Source organism: Mya arenaria, chromosome 8 (assembly GCF_026914265.1).
Source record: "Mya arenaria isolate MELC-2E11 chromosome 8, ASM2691426v1".
In the NCBI taxonomy this organism is placed as follows: Eukaryota; Metazoa; Mollusca; class Bivalvia; order Myida; family Myidae; genus Mya; species Mya arenaria.
Window position 1 is genome coordinate 20469088 of NC_069129.1, and position 18740 is coordinate 20487827.

General features: G+C 37.2%; 1 protein-coding gene across 1 annotated transcript; it reads right to left on the reverse strand.

Annotated features, from left to right (window-relative positions):
* Positions 1-11589: 11589 nt before the first annotated feature.
* Positions 11590-14367, reverse strand: LOC128244857 (uncharacterized). The gene has a single exon (XM_052962959.1). The coding sequence runs from the start codon at positions 14145-14147 to the stop codon at positions 12465-12467; it is 1683 nt and encodes a 560-aa protein (XP_052818919.1). The 5' UTR covers positions 14148-14367; the 3' UTR covers positions 11590-12464.
* Between the last annotated feature and the right edge of the window lie 4373 nt (positions 14368-18740).

The following is an 18740-nucleotide window of genomic DNA, read 5'->3' on the forward strand; positions in this document are numbered from 1 at the left end:
GGGAGTTTTGTCAGCTTTTTTGTAGTATGCTCTGGAGCAATCTCATTTGGTTTATGAGAGCAAACCTATTGCCACTCATATATGCTACTCATTCCCTGTGCCAGAGTTTACGTTTACAATGTTTTATTTTAAGTCCGTTCGACGACATGAAAATAACTCTTAATCATTAAGAGTTTACACCATGACTCATGTATTACTTAAACTTGGCCAGAATGTTATCGCTATGTAATTTAGGTGAAGTTTGACTTTAAATAATGTGGGGTCAAATATTAAGTCACAATGTCAACAGTTCAAAACAACTTAATTAATGGAGTGGTCAAAATGCTTGTTTTTATGTAACCTGTCATCTCGGTTTTGTACTTTAGATGATACATGTCATTTCAGACTTCATGAACTCGTGTCGGCATGTGTCTGGTCTGAAATCGTGAAGTCAAAATCGATTGTGTGGTTCAAAGGAAGGCACTGGATCTTAGACATTGATGCAAAATTAACATTTCTTGCCAATTTTAGTTAGTCGAATATTAGCATGTATGGAAATAGGTCAAATTTCAGATAAAAAAGTAATCCAAAAGGTCAAATTTTATAACATAGGCAATTATCTTCAAGGTAGAACGCTTTATATGCATCTGGATAGTTGAAGCGAGTTTTATAACTCTGTTACAGTGTAAAGGTATCGTTGATTGCATTTACAGAAAATCTCACTAGAGAACCTACAAGTTCCGAACTGTTCCAACAATCAAATTGTGGTTGAAATTACGAATGTCATGTTTTGTTCGCAGTTTTATGTGTCGTTTTGTTTAATACCGTGTTTGAGCATCCCTACTGTCAATGCAAGCAACGATGCGACCGCGCATGGATCGAGTGTGACTTTGAATACGTGAGAGCGTTTTCAAGGTTGTTAATGTTGGTGCGCACACGATCAGAGGAGCATTGTTGGGCATGAAACTAACCGTTCTATTTCTTTGCAAGATGAAACTGCCTCTTACCTTAGAATACGGTAAACAGCTCTTAGCATTAATGTTACCATGAACTAAAACAAGGTTGGCTTTCGGGCTCAATATGATCCAATCACACTCCCATACCTAATCCCTCTGCAGTAGGCAGCAATTTGCGAAACGCTCTCTTCTCCTTTCGACAATCATGGTGGCTAAGTTAAACCTTGTCTCGTCTAATGATATCAACCGAGCCGACGATCAGTGACCGTTTTGTTGAATGCTAACCCATTCATGGAATTTTTAATGTTTATTCTGTACACTAGGCCAAGCTCTATACTAAGTCTCATGTCGGGTAATATAGTTCATTTGAAAACTTTTGTTTACGCTCATTTCTACCTGTTTTGACCAATATTTGATTTATTGATAGTTCAAGTTCTTTTGATTTTTATTGTTATTTCACTAAAACCTATGGAACTCTACTACTAGATAAATGATATAGGTTCTTAATGACTGAGTCTCTTTTTATAGACTGTATTGCATTTTATGCTATGAAATCCACAGACATTTAACTCCTATATTTGGTGAAATTCAATGTTGGACAAACACTGACAAAAACAAAAATTTGATATTCCGGTCATTGTAATGTTTACATTTAATTAACAATATTTTACCTCAAGCTACATACATTACATTTTGTAGGTTGGTGATGTGACGGAACGAGTAGAATCACTAGAATATACGTTTATTGAAACATATAAAACATGCAGTACATTATCTGAATTAATAATAACTAAATATGCCCAAAATAGAGTAAACCATATCCAAGGACGATTCATATAGAGATGAAAAATGGATTGATACACAAATTACATTTTGATAAACATGTATCGAGTTGAAAAAATCACAACCCCATTCTCCACCGACATAGAATTAAAGTTTTCAGTCATTCCTTTATAACTTGATTGTTTACACGAGCTGCGTTTTGCACAGTTTTGTCGCACACTATGCGGTTGATATATCTGGCAACTAGATGTCTAGTGATACGCTGGCCCTTCCGCTTCCCCCTGTATTTGTTGCACAGGCTATGTTGATACACATGCAGAAAGTCACTACCAGCCACTTTAGCTATAGACGCCTTTTCTCAGCTATCATTTTCTTGAGAATTATGTTGGAATCAGTCAACTTCACCACTAATGAAAAACAGCGATTTTTAAAAATAACTTGTTCTCCTTATAAGTTAATCCCTTTTTCTAAAGAATCAACCATTTTTTTCCGAATGATGGTCAAAAGCCACAACATATACAAGCGTGTCAATAGGCAGACTAAGTTATCTCTCCAATGTATGCGTAGTCTACATGGAAGAAGACACAGTAACACTCCACGTACATAAAAGGTTTTGCCTAAGCATCATAGTAAATGTTCACTACATATTAAGCAATAGGTCGAGCACTTTGATATATATATGCTACATATTATATCAAAAGTCACACAAGCATACACGAACACACATGCACGCGCGCACGCACGCACGCACACACTAAAACACACAGGCACACACACCAAAGTCTACAGTTGATACACATGCACAGAACGACTTTCACCACTTACGAATAGAAGTCTTTCCTCAGTAGCATAGTCAATGGCCACCACGGGAAAATCCAGAGGCTTTGGAAACACGCTTGACACGTGGCCACTACGGTAGACCCTGTAAACATTCTTGTTCTCGCTACTTGCAACTAGGAGGGAGGAATCTTCCAACACTCGTATGTTCTGTGGCGACTTCAGTAGCTCTGAGTAAGCGAATAGTTCGACCGTACCATCATCTTTTATTTCAACGATGGAATTATTTCCCGGAACGAATACTGATCCAGTGGATTTGTCGACAGTTGAAAAAGAAACGGAAGAAATGAGCGACCGACCGTTTGCATCTTTAGTTTGCGACAAGTCTTTGCTCACGATTCTGTCTACCTTTCCGTCAAGCGTAAGCTCAACCAGTTGTAAAGGATATTTCCCAATGACTTTTAACATTTGATTGTAATAATCGATCGTTTTACTTTCAGTTGGGATTGTGTCGCCGTCTTTCAAGTTCAACTTATTATCTTGTTCATAAAGATGAATACTCTTAATACTACCGCTCGTGTTATTGTAAAGTATTGATGCATCCTTGTGTTCCCCGCTACTCATTTGCACAGGTACACCATTTGTCTTCTGTGAAGAGATAACTTTATCTTCCGTAGTGTCGATCATACATATCATTTGGTGTTTTTGTTCAACAACAACCACATTTTTATCCAAGCAAATTATATCGCTGATTTTGTGTCCAGTGTTACAAGTACAAGCATTCAGGATCTTCAACAAAAAAGGCGTTTTTGCTATGTTGATAATAGTTTCTGAAGGTATCACTTTCCTAATACAGTATCGAGTGATCTGGCTTTTGCCAAAGGAAGCATGGATGTAATCGTCCATTATACCTAACTGAGACTGTGTGGATTTGGATTGCATAAATTGCACCAATTTCTTATTTTGCTTTGTCGTTTTGAAACTCTCCACATCTAACAGCCATTGGTCAATCTGTGTGATGGTACTCTCGCATGCCGAAATTACCGACCCCAAATAAGCGCTATCTGCTGCTTTCATTTCACCCAGTTGGTTTGTTACAAAACTAATTGTAGTTTCATAGCAACGATTTACATCATCGAGGCTCGACAATGCTCGTTGTTTCTCTATCTGCCATTTGTTTCTAAACCGTGTCATAGATGCACAAAATGAGTTGAATTCATTTCTACTTGATATCTCATTTGTAAACTCAGTGATGTTTTTTAAGTCATTGCAAACTACATGGCCGATTTGGAGACACTTTTCACAACAAAACTGTTTGTGCGTTCCACAGTAATGAATAATAACACTTCCATCATGAATCTGGCAGACCAACGGTTCAATATCATTTTGTTTGTCGGTTATGTTTTCTTTAACTGAGTCTGGTATCTCACCCGTACAACACAGTCGATGCCTTCTAAATGGGCGGGGTATACAATGACTGTCAAAACACGTCTCACATAGACATTCACTACAATCCAAGCAATATCCCTTTGCTTTTAAAGACTTTCCTTCTTCTTTGCAAGGTTCACAGAAAAATTCAGTTTTTTTCTTTTTCGTGTCATCCTCCTCAAGCTCCGAAGTGGTTGACATTAATTCCTGACACTCTGCCATTTTTCCTCCTACTTTCGATTCAGATTGTTTACAAACATAAACATGGAAACGAGGACTTCCGATGCCGGTTGTTTGAATAGTAATCATTAAATATCATTTTGTATATCATGTACTCATATTACTCATTTAAATCGTTATTATATCTATTATCGAATTGCGGATTTCTTTATCAGTATAGTAATTGCCTGTCAAAGATCTTTTATTTGTATTGATATACTTATAATTTAAACATTTCATGATAATATTTTTAAGGCAAACTGCTCATATCATTCGTTGTTAATTGGAAAATTCAAGTTTCTTTAAAGAAAGATAAAATTTCAAAATTGCTAGAGCAATTCTAAAATCTCGGATTTAAATAAAGTATTGTGTGATTATTACATTTTAATCTTTTTTATGAATTATTTATGAAAAAGTTGTTGCATTTCCCATCTTCAGAATAGTAAATTCAATACCTACATAAGTTTAAACGAGTTTTACGAGTACATGTAAGTTAATTATCAGTGTGAAAATATCGTTGACTGCACTGACAGAAATAATCAAACTATAGAGAGCCTACAAACTCCATTACCAAATTGTGTTTGAAGTTGCGAATGTTCTTAGTTTTGTTTGAATTTTTAAGTTTTGTTTTGTTTGATAACGTGTTTTTAAAACAACAACATCACTACTGTTAATGCAAACGACGATGCGATTGCGTATTCTGCAATTAGCAGCATTTTGCAAAACGCCCTCCTCTCCTTCTTACAACTCAAACCCGACAATCATGATGGCAAACATTTAATCCAGACTCGTCTTAAAATATCACCCGAGCCAACTGCCAGAAACCCTTCCACCTAATCTCCCTTCCTCCACACCCAGCGCAAACAAGCAGCCCGAAGATGCGGTAACAGTACTGACCCCGCATAGGCTCTCCATGGACGAATCGGTACGTTAGCTTGCCCAGGACGACTCAATATGGTGTACTTACTGCCACCGTGCCTCACTTGACGCTGTTGGCGAGGCTATATGCTAGCCTGATGAATCGGTCGACCATTTCTTGCGTTCGTCATTCTAGCTCTGTTGGATCTACGATGATCTGCGACACCTCCGTTCAAATGGACGTCTCATTCATATCGAAGACTTTATGCCCGAGCGATAGCAAAATTCTACCTTTCTGTCCAAGTTTAAAGATTTAGGTCACAATGTTTGTTTTATTGATATTTTAAGTTATTTTAAAGATTTTTTGTACACTGAAGCTATACAATTCGACTCAGATAAATGATAAAAGGTCTTCATGGCCGAGCCTTTAGTTTATACACCGTTTTATGTCCTAAAATCTAATCTAATCTAGAATTGGACTCATTGTTTGCTGAAATTTACTGTGAAACAAATCACTGCTTAATAAAAAAGCTTAATTGTGTTAAATAGTAAACTGAACTGAACTTGACAGTACTTACACAGCGTTTTTATAAGTATTTTATAATTTTACTAGTTCTTGTATATAAAAACCCAAGGAAATTAATGACAAATTATATGTTTTTAAAATGTATGCAAAAAACACTCTGTAGCAGGATTAAGTTTAAGATTGAAGCATAGATACTTTTTGTCAAAAAGAGACCCAAAACCATATCTTACTGCTATTTACCATGCAAGAAACTACCAAAAGATGAACAAGATATCAGACAGAAAACGCTTGTTTTCTGGCAAGCAAAGCAAAATATGTTTGCTGGCTGCATTTCTTTTTAAGAGTAGGTCAGAAAACCGACAATAAACAGTTTTTGTTATGCCCTACACTCATTATTGTATGTGCCAAACCAATATGTATTTAATTAGATTCGCCGTCAGTGCCCTTGTTTTTGAAACTTTAAAGGCGCAATAAACAAATATACATCGGGGTCTGTTACACTGTTTACAAACAATTAATATTAATATTTCGGGCAATATCTGGATCTGTTGCGTAAAGGTTTAAAGGACTTTAAACTCTATGTAGGTAAACCATTGCAATGCTCTATACATGCATACCTACACCAATTTATAAGTCGGTATTTGATTATTAATAAAATATACGAAAGATGAAAATTGAAATATTTTAAAACAATTTAAAAAAATCACATAAGTATACTTTTCAGCTGTTTACTGTAAAATTATGGGCGAGTATGGCTTTTCTGCCCTTGTCGATGATTAAAAGAGTCAAATGGTTGTTGAATACAGACGATATGATACGCGAGTTATAATCTGCGGATCATACCTACATCATATCCTTTACTACTACTACAAAGTCGCTGTTCAGTATTGCGGAGATTAAGACTATTATACGAGGAAGTGCAAACGCTTCTTTTACACCCTCACAGCATGTTATATTACTACATATGTTGTGTGTGATGACGGATATGAACAATATAACAGAGAACTTCCAAAAGTTTTGGAAAGAGATGAACAAGAGCTGCAATTGTGTCAAGGGTGCATTCTCCCTCTGTTGGCGAATGAGAATGGTCACTTAGTGAAATAGCTGTGTTGGTGAACAAGTGGAAATGCCCCGTTATAAGTTATGACAGTGATTTCTTTGTTTTTGGAATAGATGGGGGATTTGTGCCATTAGATTATATGAACCTAATACGCTTTGTGTCTATAACCAAGAAACAGAGGTGGCTTCAGTTTTGGAGCCTGGTCAAAAAGTTGGGAAGAACGAATACTGTTACATCCCCGTCAAGTATTATAACTATGAGATGTTCACGAAACATTTCAAGAAATCTGACACATCTTTCATTCTGCCACTTTTTGCAACTTTGACAGGCAATGACTACATCAATGCATCTGTTCTGGCCAACTTCTATGCCAGTATTCATGTGCCAAAGAATCCTAGCAAGAAGGGTTTTAAGCTTAACACCCAAACTCACATGTTAGCGGTTTTGTATTGGTTAGATTCTGTAGAATCATGGGAGTATGCTATTCAGCACGTGGTTGGTCACATCAAGTCTGATGAGAAAGAAATGGTGAGGGGGATGGTCTTGACATCTTTTCACAATTACATGAACATTGATGACTTTTCTGATGTTGAAATAGATATTATTCTTGAGGCTCCGAATGTTAAAACTGGCAATGAAATTGAAAACAAAGATGTGCCAAAACTGACTGATTTTTACAAGCAAGAGATTCCATCTTGGTTTGTCAAAAAGCTAAGGAACTGTGAGATTACAGGCTTTTTCCTTCAGAACGTTATCGTAAACCATAGGGTCATATTCAATTGTCAGATTGAGATTTTAAGGGAGTTATCAACTTACGAATGTTCGAGGGACTTAAGAAGTGTGATATATGGAGTGACTATGAATTCAAAAAGGAAAGAAAATGAAGCATTCAGAGATTCAAGAAAGAATAGTATTGAAGAATATGACAGGGACATAAAGAATACTAAAAAGTATTATGTAAGGCCTCAAACAAGTGTTATCAATGATGCCACAGTCCAGTCACTTCCAAGTATTTCTCAAGTGCCAGAATTGGACCAATCGGAGAGGAAAAAGATCTTGTTTGGTGCACTTGGCTTTAATATGAGCACCATAGATGTTGAAAATGATTCTTCCTTGACATTGCTTGGAATATTGAGTTACTGGATAGGACATGCGCAGCCTCAGGTAACCGAGAGTCATCTTTGGTCCGTGATACTGTCCGTGTTCGTGCTTCATATTCGGGCTCTCCAGTGGTTGGAAGATAAGAGAGAATTTGGCTTACAACCAGTTGTTCCAGAGATGTTTTCGGATGTTGTTAAAGCAATAGAAAGCACATCAGACAAAGAAATAGACAATTTCATGAAACACATGGAAAAAAATCGTTCCAAGCCTGATCACTCGTTAAAAAACCCTCAAGAAATGAGAGTAATCCATGGTTTCTCACAATTTTAAGCTTGTTTGTTAGATGTTATCTATTTAAATCAATTGCTTCTCTCTCCTGTATTGATACCTAGCCCAGGAGTCATACTTAACTGCACTTTTGTTTACAACCTTTGCAGAGACTTGGAGACTCGTCCAAAACCAGACTTTTACTCAGAAGAAATTCTGACAAAAGAATCGCCCCTACACAGACTGTTTTTATTATGGAAAGACTCTGTGATAAACCTGTGCCAATCCGCTTCACCGGACAGTTTTGATTACAGCAATCGAGGGACTAGTGTGAGAACTAAGAACAAATCAAAATCAGGTAAAGCAAAAAAAGGGAAGCGAGAAAGAGTTGTTGAACATGCTGGATCAGATTCAGATTCTACTGACAAAGATACAGAAACAAGAGATGAACTGACTGTAAACTGTGGTGTTAACAACAAATTTGCCATGTTGGGTCTTGATGAATAGCTTGAAGCAAATTAATTTTTTGAATCATGTGTTGCTTTGTCGTGGGTTTTGTTTGGTACACATAAAGTGAGTTTGCATAGATTTTAGTGAGGTTTTTAACTCGTCTAATTTTCGAAGAAAGAAAATGGGATGTTCTCATTGTGCCATTGTGTCAGCGTTGTCATCATGAACTTTGTGTGGTGCTCTTGTTTAAATCTGCAACCAAAGATGGATGCTAAAATGATGAAATGTCTCTCTTTACGTGTACCTCCTATTTAGTAGAATTGAATTCATTAATTTTTAGCTCTTCTGGCCAGATGCTAAAAGAGCTTATGCAATGGCACAGTGTCTGTCCTTCTGTAAGCAATTGCTTGTGAACGTTATAAAGTTGTCTTAATAGTATCTTAATCAAACTTATAAAGTAGCTTGAGAGCTCATTTCCTATCCAAAACCAGCCAGATCTGCCCAATGCATGACTGGATTATTGCCCATGAAATTATTATGCCCCCCTTCGAAGAATAGGGGTATATTGCTTTGCACATGTCGGTCGGTCGGTAGGTCTGTCGGTAGGTCTGTTTGTCGGTCTGTCGGTAGACCAAGCTTGTCTGAGTGCTAACTCGACAATTCCTTGAAGAATGGTCACCAAACTTGACCTGAAGATAGGGCATGACTAGTAGATGACCACTATTGATTTTAGAGGTCATCTGGTCAAAGGTCAAGGTCACAGTGACCTTAAATGGTAAAAGGATTTTATAGGTTGTCCGAGTGATTTATAAACAATGGATAGACCTATGGTCATCAAACTTGACATTGAGGCTGGGCCTGACCAGTAGATGACCCCTATTGATTTTGGGGTTCATCGGGCCAAAGGTCGAGGTCACATCGACCTTGAATGATAAAAAGTTGTCCGAGTCATAACTCGAAAATGCCTTTTACCGATGGCCCTCAAACTTGACTTGGAGGTTCGGCCTGGCAAGTAGATGACCCCTATTGATTTTAGGGGATCGGGCCAAAGGTCAAGGTCACATTGACATTGAACGATAAAAGGTTGTCTGAGTGATAACTCAACAATTCCTACACCCCTGGCCCTAAAACTTGACTGTAGGTTGGGTGTGATCAGTAGATGCCCCTGATTTTGGGGTCATCAGGTCGAAGGTCAAGGTCACAATGACCTTGAAAGCAAACTTCACAATTCTTGGACCTATGGTCATCAAACTTGACAGGAAGGTAGGGCCTGACCAGTAGATGACCCCTGTTGATGTTGGGTTCCATCGGGTCAAAGGTCAAGGTCACAGTGACCTTTAACACGAAAAAGGTAACAAAGCTTCTCCCAGTGATATCTCAACAAAGCCTAGACCTATGATCATCAAAGATGACTAGGGTGTTGGGCCTGACCTGTAGAGTACCCCTATTGATTCAAGGGGTTCATCGGGCCAAAGGTCAAGGTCATATTGACCATGAATGATAAAAAGTTGTCCGAGTCATAACTCGAAAATGCCTTTTACCCATTGCCCTCAAACTTGACTTGTAGGTTCGGCCTGACAAGAAGATGACCCCTATTGATTTTAGGGGATCGGACCAAAGGTAACATAGACATTGAATGATAAAAGGTTGTCTGAGTGATAACTCAACAATTCCTGCACCCCTGGCCCTAAAAATTGACTTTAGGTTGGGTGCGATCAGTAGATGCCCCTGATTTTGGGGTCATCAGGTCAAAGGTCAAGGTCACAGTGACCTTGAAAGCAAACTTCACAATTCCTGGACCTATGGTCATCAAACTTGACAGGAAGGTAGGGCCTGATCAGTAGATGACCCCTGTTGATGTTGAGTTCCATTGGGTCAAAGGTCAAGGTCACAGTGACCTTTAACACGAAAAAGGTAACAAAGCTTCTCCCAGTGATATCTCAACAAAGCCTAGACCTATGATCATCAAAGATGACTAGGGAGTTAGGCCTGACCAGTAGATGACCCCTTTTAATCTAAGGGGTCATAGGGTCAAGGTCACTGTGACCTTGACCCTATGAAACCTTATATTAAAAGGGGTCATAGGGTCAAGGTCACAGTGACCTTGAATGCAAAAAGCTTGTCTGTGTGATAACTTAACACTGCCTGCACCCATGGCCCTAAAACTTGACTTGGAGGTTCATGCATATTTCATTCAATTGGCCAAAAAATCCTGATAAAATGGCACTCAGGGGGGGGGGGGGGCATAATGTTTGACAAACATCTCTTGTTAAAATTGCTTTTGTAGCTAAATGAAAAATGATAATTTTATATAGGCAGCCTATTTTTAGACAGTGCAGTTGTTTTTTTGATCTTCTCTCCCTTGTGTCTGTTACAGGTGAACATTTCTATTTAAGAGAGACAACCTGTACTCAGAGACTGCAGTTGGTTCTCTCCCTTGCCTTTGTTAAAGATGGTTGATTGAATTTTATTAAATGCACACAGTAGTTAAATAATGACTAAATGACAGTTCTTATGCAAATAAGCCACATCACTGTCCCCGTCATGCACGACGCGTAATTTACGATTATTTACTTTCAATTTTAGTTTAAAGTATTGCGTACACATATATATTTGATTGCGCTTTACTGAAATGGCATAATATATTTTTCATAGCCCATGCAATAAAGGAAATAAGAAGTGGCGCGTTGTTGCGCGTGACTCATCTTACATTGGGGTGTAAGATGAGTTTTTCCAGCACTGATCACATGACCGGAAACGTACGTCCGGTATGCAAGAATGCCTCGTCTGATAATATCAACCGAGCCAACGATCTGCGACACCCCCTTCTGTTAAATGCCATCCCATCAATATTCATGGAAATTCTTAATATTTATTCTGCACACTAGGCCAAGTTCTATATTAAGTCTCCTGTTTGGTCACAGTTCATTAGTAATATGTAAGAAAACTCTTGTTAACACTCATTTCGAACCGTTTTGACCAATACTTGTTTTTTGATAGTTCGAGTTCTATTGAAGCTCGGCTTTATATTTAATTGTATGGAACTCGACTCAAATAAGCGATATATGGTCTTAACGACCAAGTCTATTTATACTTTTATACATTGGTTTATATTTTACGCCATGGAATTCACAGAAATTTGTCTCATTATTTGGTAAAATTCCCTGTGGGACAAAAGACTAAAACAATATTTACATTTAATTCACAATAACTTACTTCAAGCTACAGAGATTACATTTTGTAGGTTAGTGGTGTGATGAAAAGAGTAGAATGTACGTTTATTGGAAGATAAAGAACCTTGCTACATGTGCCCTAAATAAAGTAAAACATATTCAAGCACGTGTCATACAAATATAAAATATGGATTTAGACACAAATTACATCATGATAAACATGAATTGTGTTGACCAAAACACAACCACATTCTCCACCAACATATGATTATAACGTTCTAAGACAGTTTAATCCTTAATTACTTGATTGTTTAAACTAACTGGATTTTGCACAGTTTCGTCGCACACTACGGTTGATACAAGACAATACAATATACACTAACATTAAGAAGATTCTCTTCAGCTTCATCATGAGTGTCTGGCAACTACATGTCTCGTGATACGCTGACCATGTCTGCTTAACTCCTTTAAATGTTGATGCACATACACAAAGTCACTCTCAGCCAACTTTCCCGCCTTTTCCCAACTATCATTGTGTTTGGACACAATTGGAAATCTTCAAGCATTTATAATCGTGTTGTAGCACACTAAAGTTGATAAACATGAACATCAATCAACCTCGCCTCTTATGAAAAACAGTGATTTCTCCTCCTATTAAGCCAATCCCTCCATCTAAAGAAAAACAACCTTTTTCTGCATGATGGTCAAAAGTCACCACAAGTCTCTCAAAAGGCAGGCCATGTTATCTTTCCAGTGCATGCGTATATTTGTGATAATAAACAGTTAATACAAGCCATAGTCGCAATCCACCAACATAAACAAGTATTTCCATAGCATCATAAGCAATGTCCACTACATGTTTAGCAATAGGCCGAGCACTTCAAAGTCTACAGTTGATAAACAGACACATTATCACTCTCTCCACCTACGAAAAGACGTCTTTCCTCGGTATCATAGCCAATGGCCACCACGGGAAAATCCAGGGGTTCTGGCAACACGCTTGACACGTGGCCACTACGGTAGACTCTGTAAACATTCTTGTTCTCTCTACTTGCAACAAGGAGGGAGGAATCTTCCAACACTCGTATGTTCTGTGGCGACTTTAGCAGCTCTGAGTATGCGAATAGTTCTACCGTACCATCATTTTTTATTTCAACGATGGAATTATTTCCGGGAACGAATACTGATCCAGTCGATTTGTCGACAGTTGAAAAAGAAACGGAAGAAATGAGCGACTGTCCGTCTGCATCTTTAGTTTGCGACAAGTCTTTGTTCACGATTCTGTCTAGCTTTCCGTCAAGCGTAAGCTCAGCCAGTTGTAACGGTTTCCCTCCAATGACTTTTAACTTTTGGTTGTAATAATCGATCGTATGATATTGAGTTTTAGTTTGAATATTGTCGCCGTTTTTAAAACCCAACTTGTTATCTTGTTGCTGTAGATGGACAATATTAACACCCATGTTACAATATACATCATTGTGTTCCCCGATACTCATCTGTAAAGGTGAACCATTTACATTATGACTTGTGATAACTTGATTTCCCGTAGCTTTAATCAGATGAATCATGTTTCTTGATTGGTTGGCAGCTAGCAAATGTGTTTTATTAAAACAATGTATATCGCTTATATGGCTTTTTACAGGATCTTTTTTTGGCTGATTACTATATGCAAAATAAGATCTAGGCGGAACAACCTCAACGTTCAACGTCTTCAACATAAAGGGTGTTTTTGCAATGGTGATAATAGATGTTTCTGAAGGTTGCACATTGCCAATACAGTATCGAGTGATCTGGCTTTTACCAAATGAAGTATGGATGTACTCATCCATTACGACTAACTGAGACTGTGCAGTTTGCATCAAATGAAGCAATTTCCTGATTTGTTTTTTCGATTTGAAATCCTCAACATCTGCTCGCCATTTTTCAAGCTGGCTAATGGTACTTTCACATGCCGATAAGACCGAATCAATGTAAGCGTTGTCTGCTTTTTTCATTTCATCCAATTTGCTAGTTACAAAACTAACGGTAGTTTCATAGGAACGATTTACGTCATCTAGGTTCGACAATGCTCTTTTTTTCTCTGTCTTCCATTTCGTTTTAAAGTAGTCCATAGATGCACAAAATGACTTGAATTCACTCTGATTGTCTATCTCATTTGTTAACTTGTTAATATCGGTCAAGTCCTTGCATGCTACATGACCGATACTGAGACACCTCTCGCAACAAAATTGTCCATGTGATCCACAGTATGAAAGAATAACATTCCCATCATGGATCTTGCATACCAATTGTGAAATGTCATCATCGTTTTTGTCGTTTTTAATTTCTTTCTCTGAAACTGACAACTCCTCCACCTTACGCAATCGATGCGTTCTCAATGGGCGAGGCCTGCAGTGGCTGTCAAAACATGTTTCACAGAGGTAGTCTCTACAATCCAGACAATATCCCTTTGCCTTTAAAGAGAGCCCTTCTTCCTGACACAGCTGACACAATATTTCCGTTTCTTTTTCGTTGGTTTCATTCTTCTCAGTTTCAATTGTATTTGACATTGAAACCTGACATTCCGCCATATATGAGTATCTGATTTCGATAAGTTATTTTTAAATCTTTCACATGGAAACATGGACTTTCAACACCGCTCGTCCAAGAACTATGCAATCCTTGCATGTGTTATTATGTTATTATGTAATTATTTCATTTCATTTAAATTCACCTGAATTATAGTATTCAAAATAAGCACATAACTTATTCCTGATTCTTAAACAAAGGTAAAACTTGGCGGACTTGATATCGCGCTATTCATAAATATCCTTTCATGGCAATATGATCGATAAACAGACAATTGTCTCTCCGATGTATAAATAGAAGAAATACCAACCTATTGTTTAGTCAGATATGTATAGCATGTCATAAATATTAGATCTGACGGGTATACTTTAATGATAAACCTGCGTGTGTATATATATTCATTAAATGCATGAACAACCACCGATTGTTGTATACCTGCTTGCCAAAGTGTAAATATTTATATATTACAGCTTAAAAGAGCAAACATATCTGTGTTCTTTGATTTGTATTGCTAAAATATTTTGGCTATTACTCTTGGGGGGAGAGGGTAAATGTCGGTGAAAAGTTGATCACGTTGTAAACGTCATCGTTGATTACTTTCAAATTGTTACTGCTGTGGAATTTAATGGATGCATTTGTAGTCGGCTGTATTTCCAACAAGATTTCAAACAATTATTCCACTTATACTTGTTTATATTTAGAAATGTGAGAACATCATTAAATAGTTCACGATGTGGTTTATCACTTTTTCAATTATTATGATTATTTGGACTGTGTATGTCACGTATTCTCACATTTGTATGGCACTGTCGGATTTAAGATGAGATTCTCAGATTACAATACAATCTAATGTTTTTGTAAATATGTAAAAACAAAGCTATAACTGCCTGCTAATAAGGCACAATGCCTCGAAAAAATGAAAACGAAACAGACCCTACGTGACCAATTTTCGCCGACGATTTCACTTAAACATACCTATCTCAGAATGATAATTAAATTCCTATAACAGTAAAGAAGTATCGATTTGTGATCCTTGTGTCAGAGAGAACGCATACCCTCGTTCCAACACAAAACATTTCAAAACATCTCTAGAATTACCACATATCTAAGATTGAAATGCTCAGTTAGGTGTCCGTCAAATTACCCGCTTATATCACAAGGTATACCGGCGGGAGCAAATTTGATCCTGTGAACAAATTAACTCACGGAAAATATGTGCATATAAACGGAATTGACACCACGCCGATTACGATAAGGCTATGCCTACAGTGTCACGTGACCCTTCAGTAAGGGCCCTCCGACATGAACACAGAAGCAGACGATAATTATACAGAACTTATACTTGCTTGTTAACTAAGATTTGTATTTTCCTTAATGTTATCTACAAAGAAAAATTGGTGTGCTAAATGATACGCCTTCACCTTTCAAACGGGGTTCCATTCTCCAGGAAAACTGCGAATAAAAGCATGATATTTAAAAAAACAAAACAATCATGTGTGCGGAGATCGTATTGTCGCGATTAGTCGTTTTCAAACTTGACCATTTTTAGATAAAAATGTCATTAGGTCAAATGTTAAAAATATAGTTTCATATATTCAGAGTATATACATTTGATCAAAGTTTGCTTACGTTTAAGCGAGTTTTTTTAAGATTGTAACAGTGTGAAAAATCGTTGATTGTATTCAGAGAAAATCTCTCTAGAAAACCTACAGGTTCCAAACTGCTTCAACAATTAAATTGTGGTTGACATGACGAATGTTTCAAATTTGTTTTCGATCACCCCAGCTGTTAATGCAAGCGACGATGAGGCGACGCATTGACCGAACGTGACGTCGAACGACAAAAAGCAACGCTATTTTTTTCTTTGATGAGCTTTTTCAATGTATCGCATTTTAATGTTTATGCGTGCACGACGAGGTTTTCGGGTCCCGCATGATCCAATCCAAAAAAGTCACACTACCAACCCCAAATATATCTCTCTGCAGAGAGCAGCAATTCGCTAAAAGTCTCCCAACAACTTTAACCAGATAATCATGATGGCTAAGATTAAATTAATACTTGTCTGAGAATAATATCATGGGGTAACTTTCCTTATCACACATACGGTATTCCTTGGCGAATAGTTAAGTTAGCTTGCCTAAGACGCCACAAAACGCTTTACTTAATGATACCGTGTTCTCTTGCTGTATTGACGTCGCACGTGTGTTTAGGTTATTAACCCGCCCAATTCTGTGTTCGTCATTCTAGCTCAGCCGGATCTACAGCGATTGTGACACCAACGTTAGGTTGAAAGCCATCCCATGCATATCGGAGATTTAATGATCGAGCGATAACAAACTTAAAATAAAGTGCACACTTTCTTTTGTTTAAAGTGTATAAATAATGCAATGAAAAGAACAAGGACAAACCCAGTAGTCGAAAATTAAAAAAAATGAACCCGGTTTAGGGACACAAGGCAAGGGCCCAAACGACAATGAACTATAGACACAAACATTTTACCTTCACATACACAAATACAAATACCAAAAACAAACTATATCCTCATCAAAAATTGCTTTAAAGACTCGCTTTTACCACTGACCCTACCAATACGCATGGGACAGTTTACTTTTTGTTCTCTTTGAGTTATTGGCCAAGTATATAATAAAGTGTCATGTAGGGTCACACAATTCATCAGTTAAAATGATAGTTCTCAAAGCTAGCTGTTTGCTTTTTATCTAAATTAGTGGAACTAGGTCACAGCGTTGTTGTATTGATAGTTCAAGTTATTTTGAATAGTTATCTTAACACTAAATCTGTGTGACTCGACTCAACTATGTGATATAGGGTCTTCAGGACTGAGTTTCTTGCATACACGCTGTTTTTCATTTTATGTTTTAAAATCTACATCAATTTGACTTAATCTTTCGTAAACGACACAGTGGTACAAACACAGATAATTACAACAATCTAATGTTCTTGTCAATGGAAATCGTTACGACAATTTTGCAATATTTCACCTAAAGGTACAGATATTACCTATAGCTATAGATTGATGGTTTGTGGAACAAAGTAGAATATACGTTTATTGCTTCATCCCAGAACCATGTCTTTCCTATGTTCCAAATTAAAAATCAAAGTACGAGTCATACAAATATAAACTTATAACGTTCTTAGTCGTTTCTTGATAACTGTGTTATTACCGACCACGTTCGCAAGCTATGGCTGATACAAGTTTATATAATAACAAAAAGGTTTTCTTCATCATTATGAGTGTCTGGCAACTACATGTCCAAGGATACGCAGACCCTTTCCACTAAAGTACTACTGCACCCACTATGTTGATACACATGTACAAAGTCACTTACACCCAACGAGGTCCGGAAGTCTTTTCTCAGCATCATTGTCTTTGGATACTACATGTCTGAAATACCACTCAACCGACATCACCTTGTCACGTGTACTATCAATGTTGTCGACTGTTTTATCAGAAATATATACTGGAAGCCAGTGAATCAGGTACTCGTAAGATGTCAAAACGAAATGTTTCAAAGTATACAGTTGGTAATTCTATTATCACAATCATTCTCTCTATCGATACGGAGACGCATATCCTTAGAATCGTTGTCAATGGTCACTACAGAATATCTCAGAAACTCTGACAGAACGATGGTCACGTCTGGAGATTCTGTAACATTCTTGTTCTCCCTAATAGTATCGAAGAGAAAATCGTCAAGCACTAGTAATTGTTTTGTCGCACATTACAGTTGAAGAGCATCAATATAGTCAATATAGTCAATCAACATTTACTCGGGTGAATATATTCTTCACCAGAGTAGACATTGCATCCTCTACATGTGTGTTCTCCTTATGAGTTTATCTCTAAGTCAAAAGTAGGCAGACTACATGATCTAACCAGTAAATGCGTATATCTATCGTAGTTGATAAAAAGACATAGCCACACTCCACCTACACAAAGCAGTATTCCCTTTGCTTACTAATCAATGTCCACTTCATGTTTAGTAATAGGCCAACTTCGTCATAAATACTTGATATTTTCTTCAAAATCTACAGTTGATACCCATCACAAAATTACTCTCTCCACCTACGAAATGAGCAATGTCCTCGGTATCAACACCATTGGCCTCCATGGTGGAAACACGCTTGACACGTGACCACTACGGCAGACATTCGTGCTAGTGTTACAATATTGCCTCTAAAAACCTGTTGTTTTTTTTAAATGATTTTGGTCTTTAGAAGTATTAAGTCTTGCACTAAATGGTACATTTATCTTTTTATCTTTTTATCTTTTAAAAAGTTTTTAAAGACAAAAAATAAAGATTGTTTTCTCACATTAATTTATTGAAACAAATACGAAATGGACAACAAGACAGAAAATATTTCCTTCAAACAAAGGTTGTTTTAATTTAAATCTGATCAGATAAGCTTTAAACATCAATGTTTTGTTGCGGTGATTATAAACTTCTCTAGTATGGTGCACTTATCAATACGTTGATATCTTTACATATATACATATGAAAATATGTCAACTTCAAATAAAAAGTAATCCAAAAGGTCAAATTTCAAAACATAATAATTATCTACAGGGTAGAACG

Bases quoted from the DNA above. Each gene is read 5' to 3' on its own strand.
- LOC128244857 (XM_052962959.1), bottom strand. From the start codon at position 14,147: ATGGCGGAATGTCAGGTTTCAATGTCAAATACAATTGAAACTGAGAAG.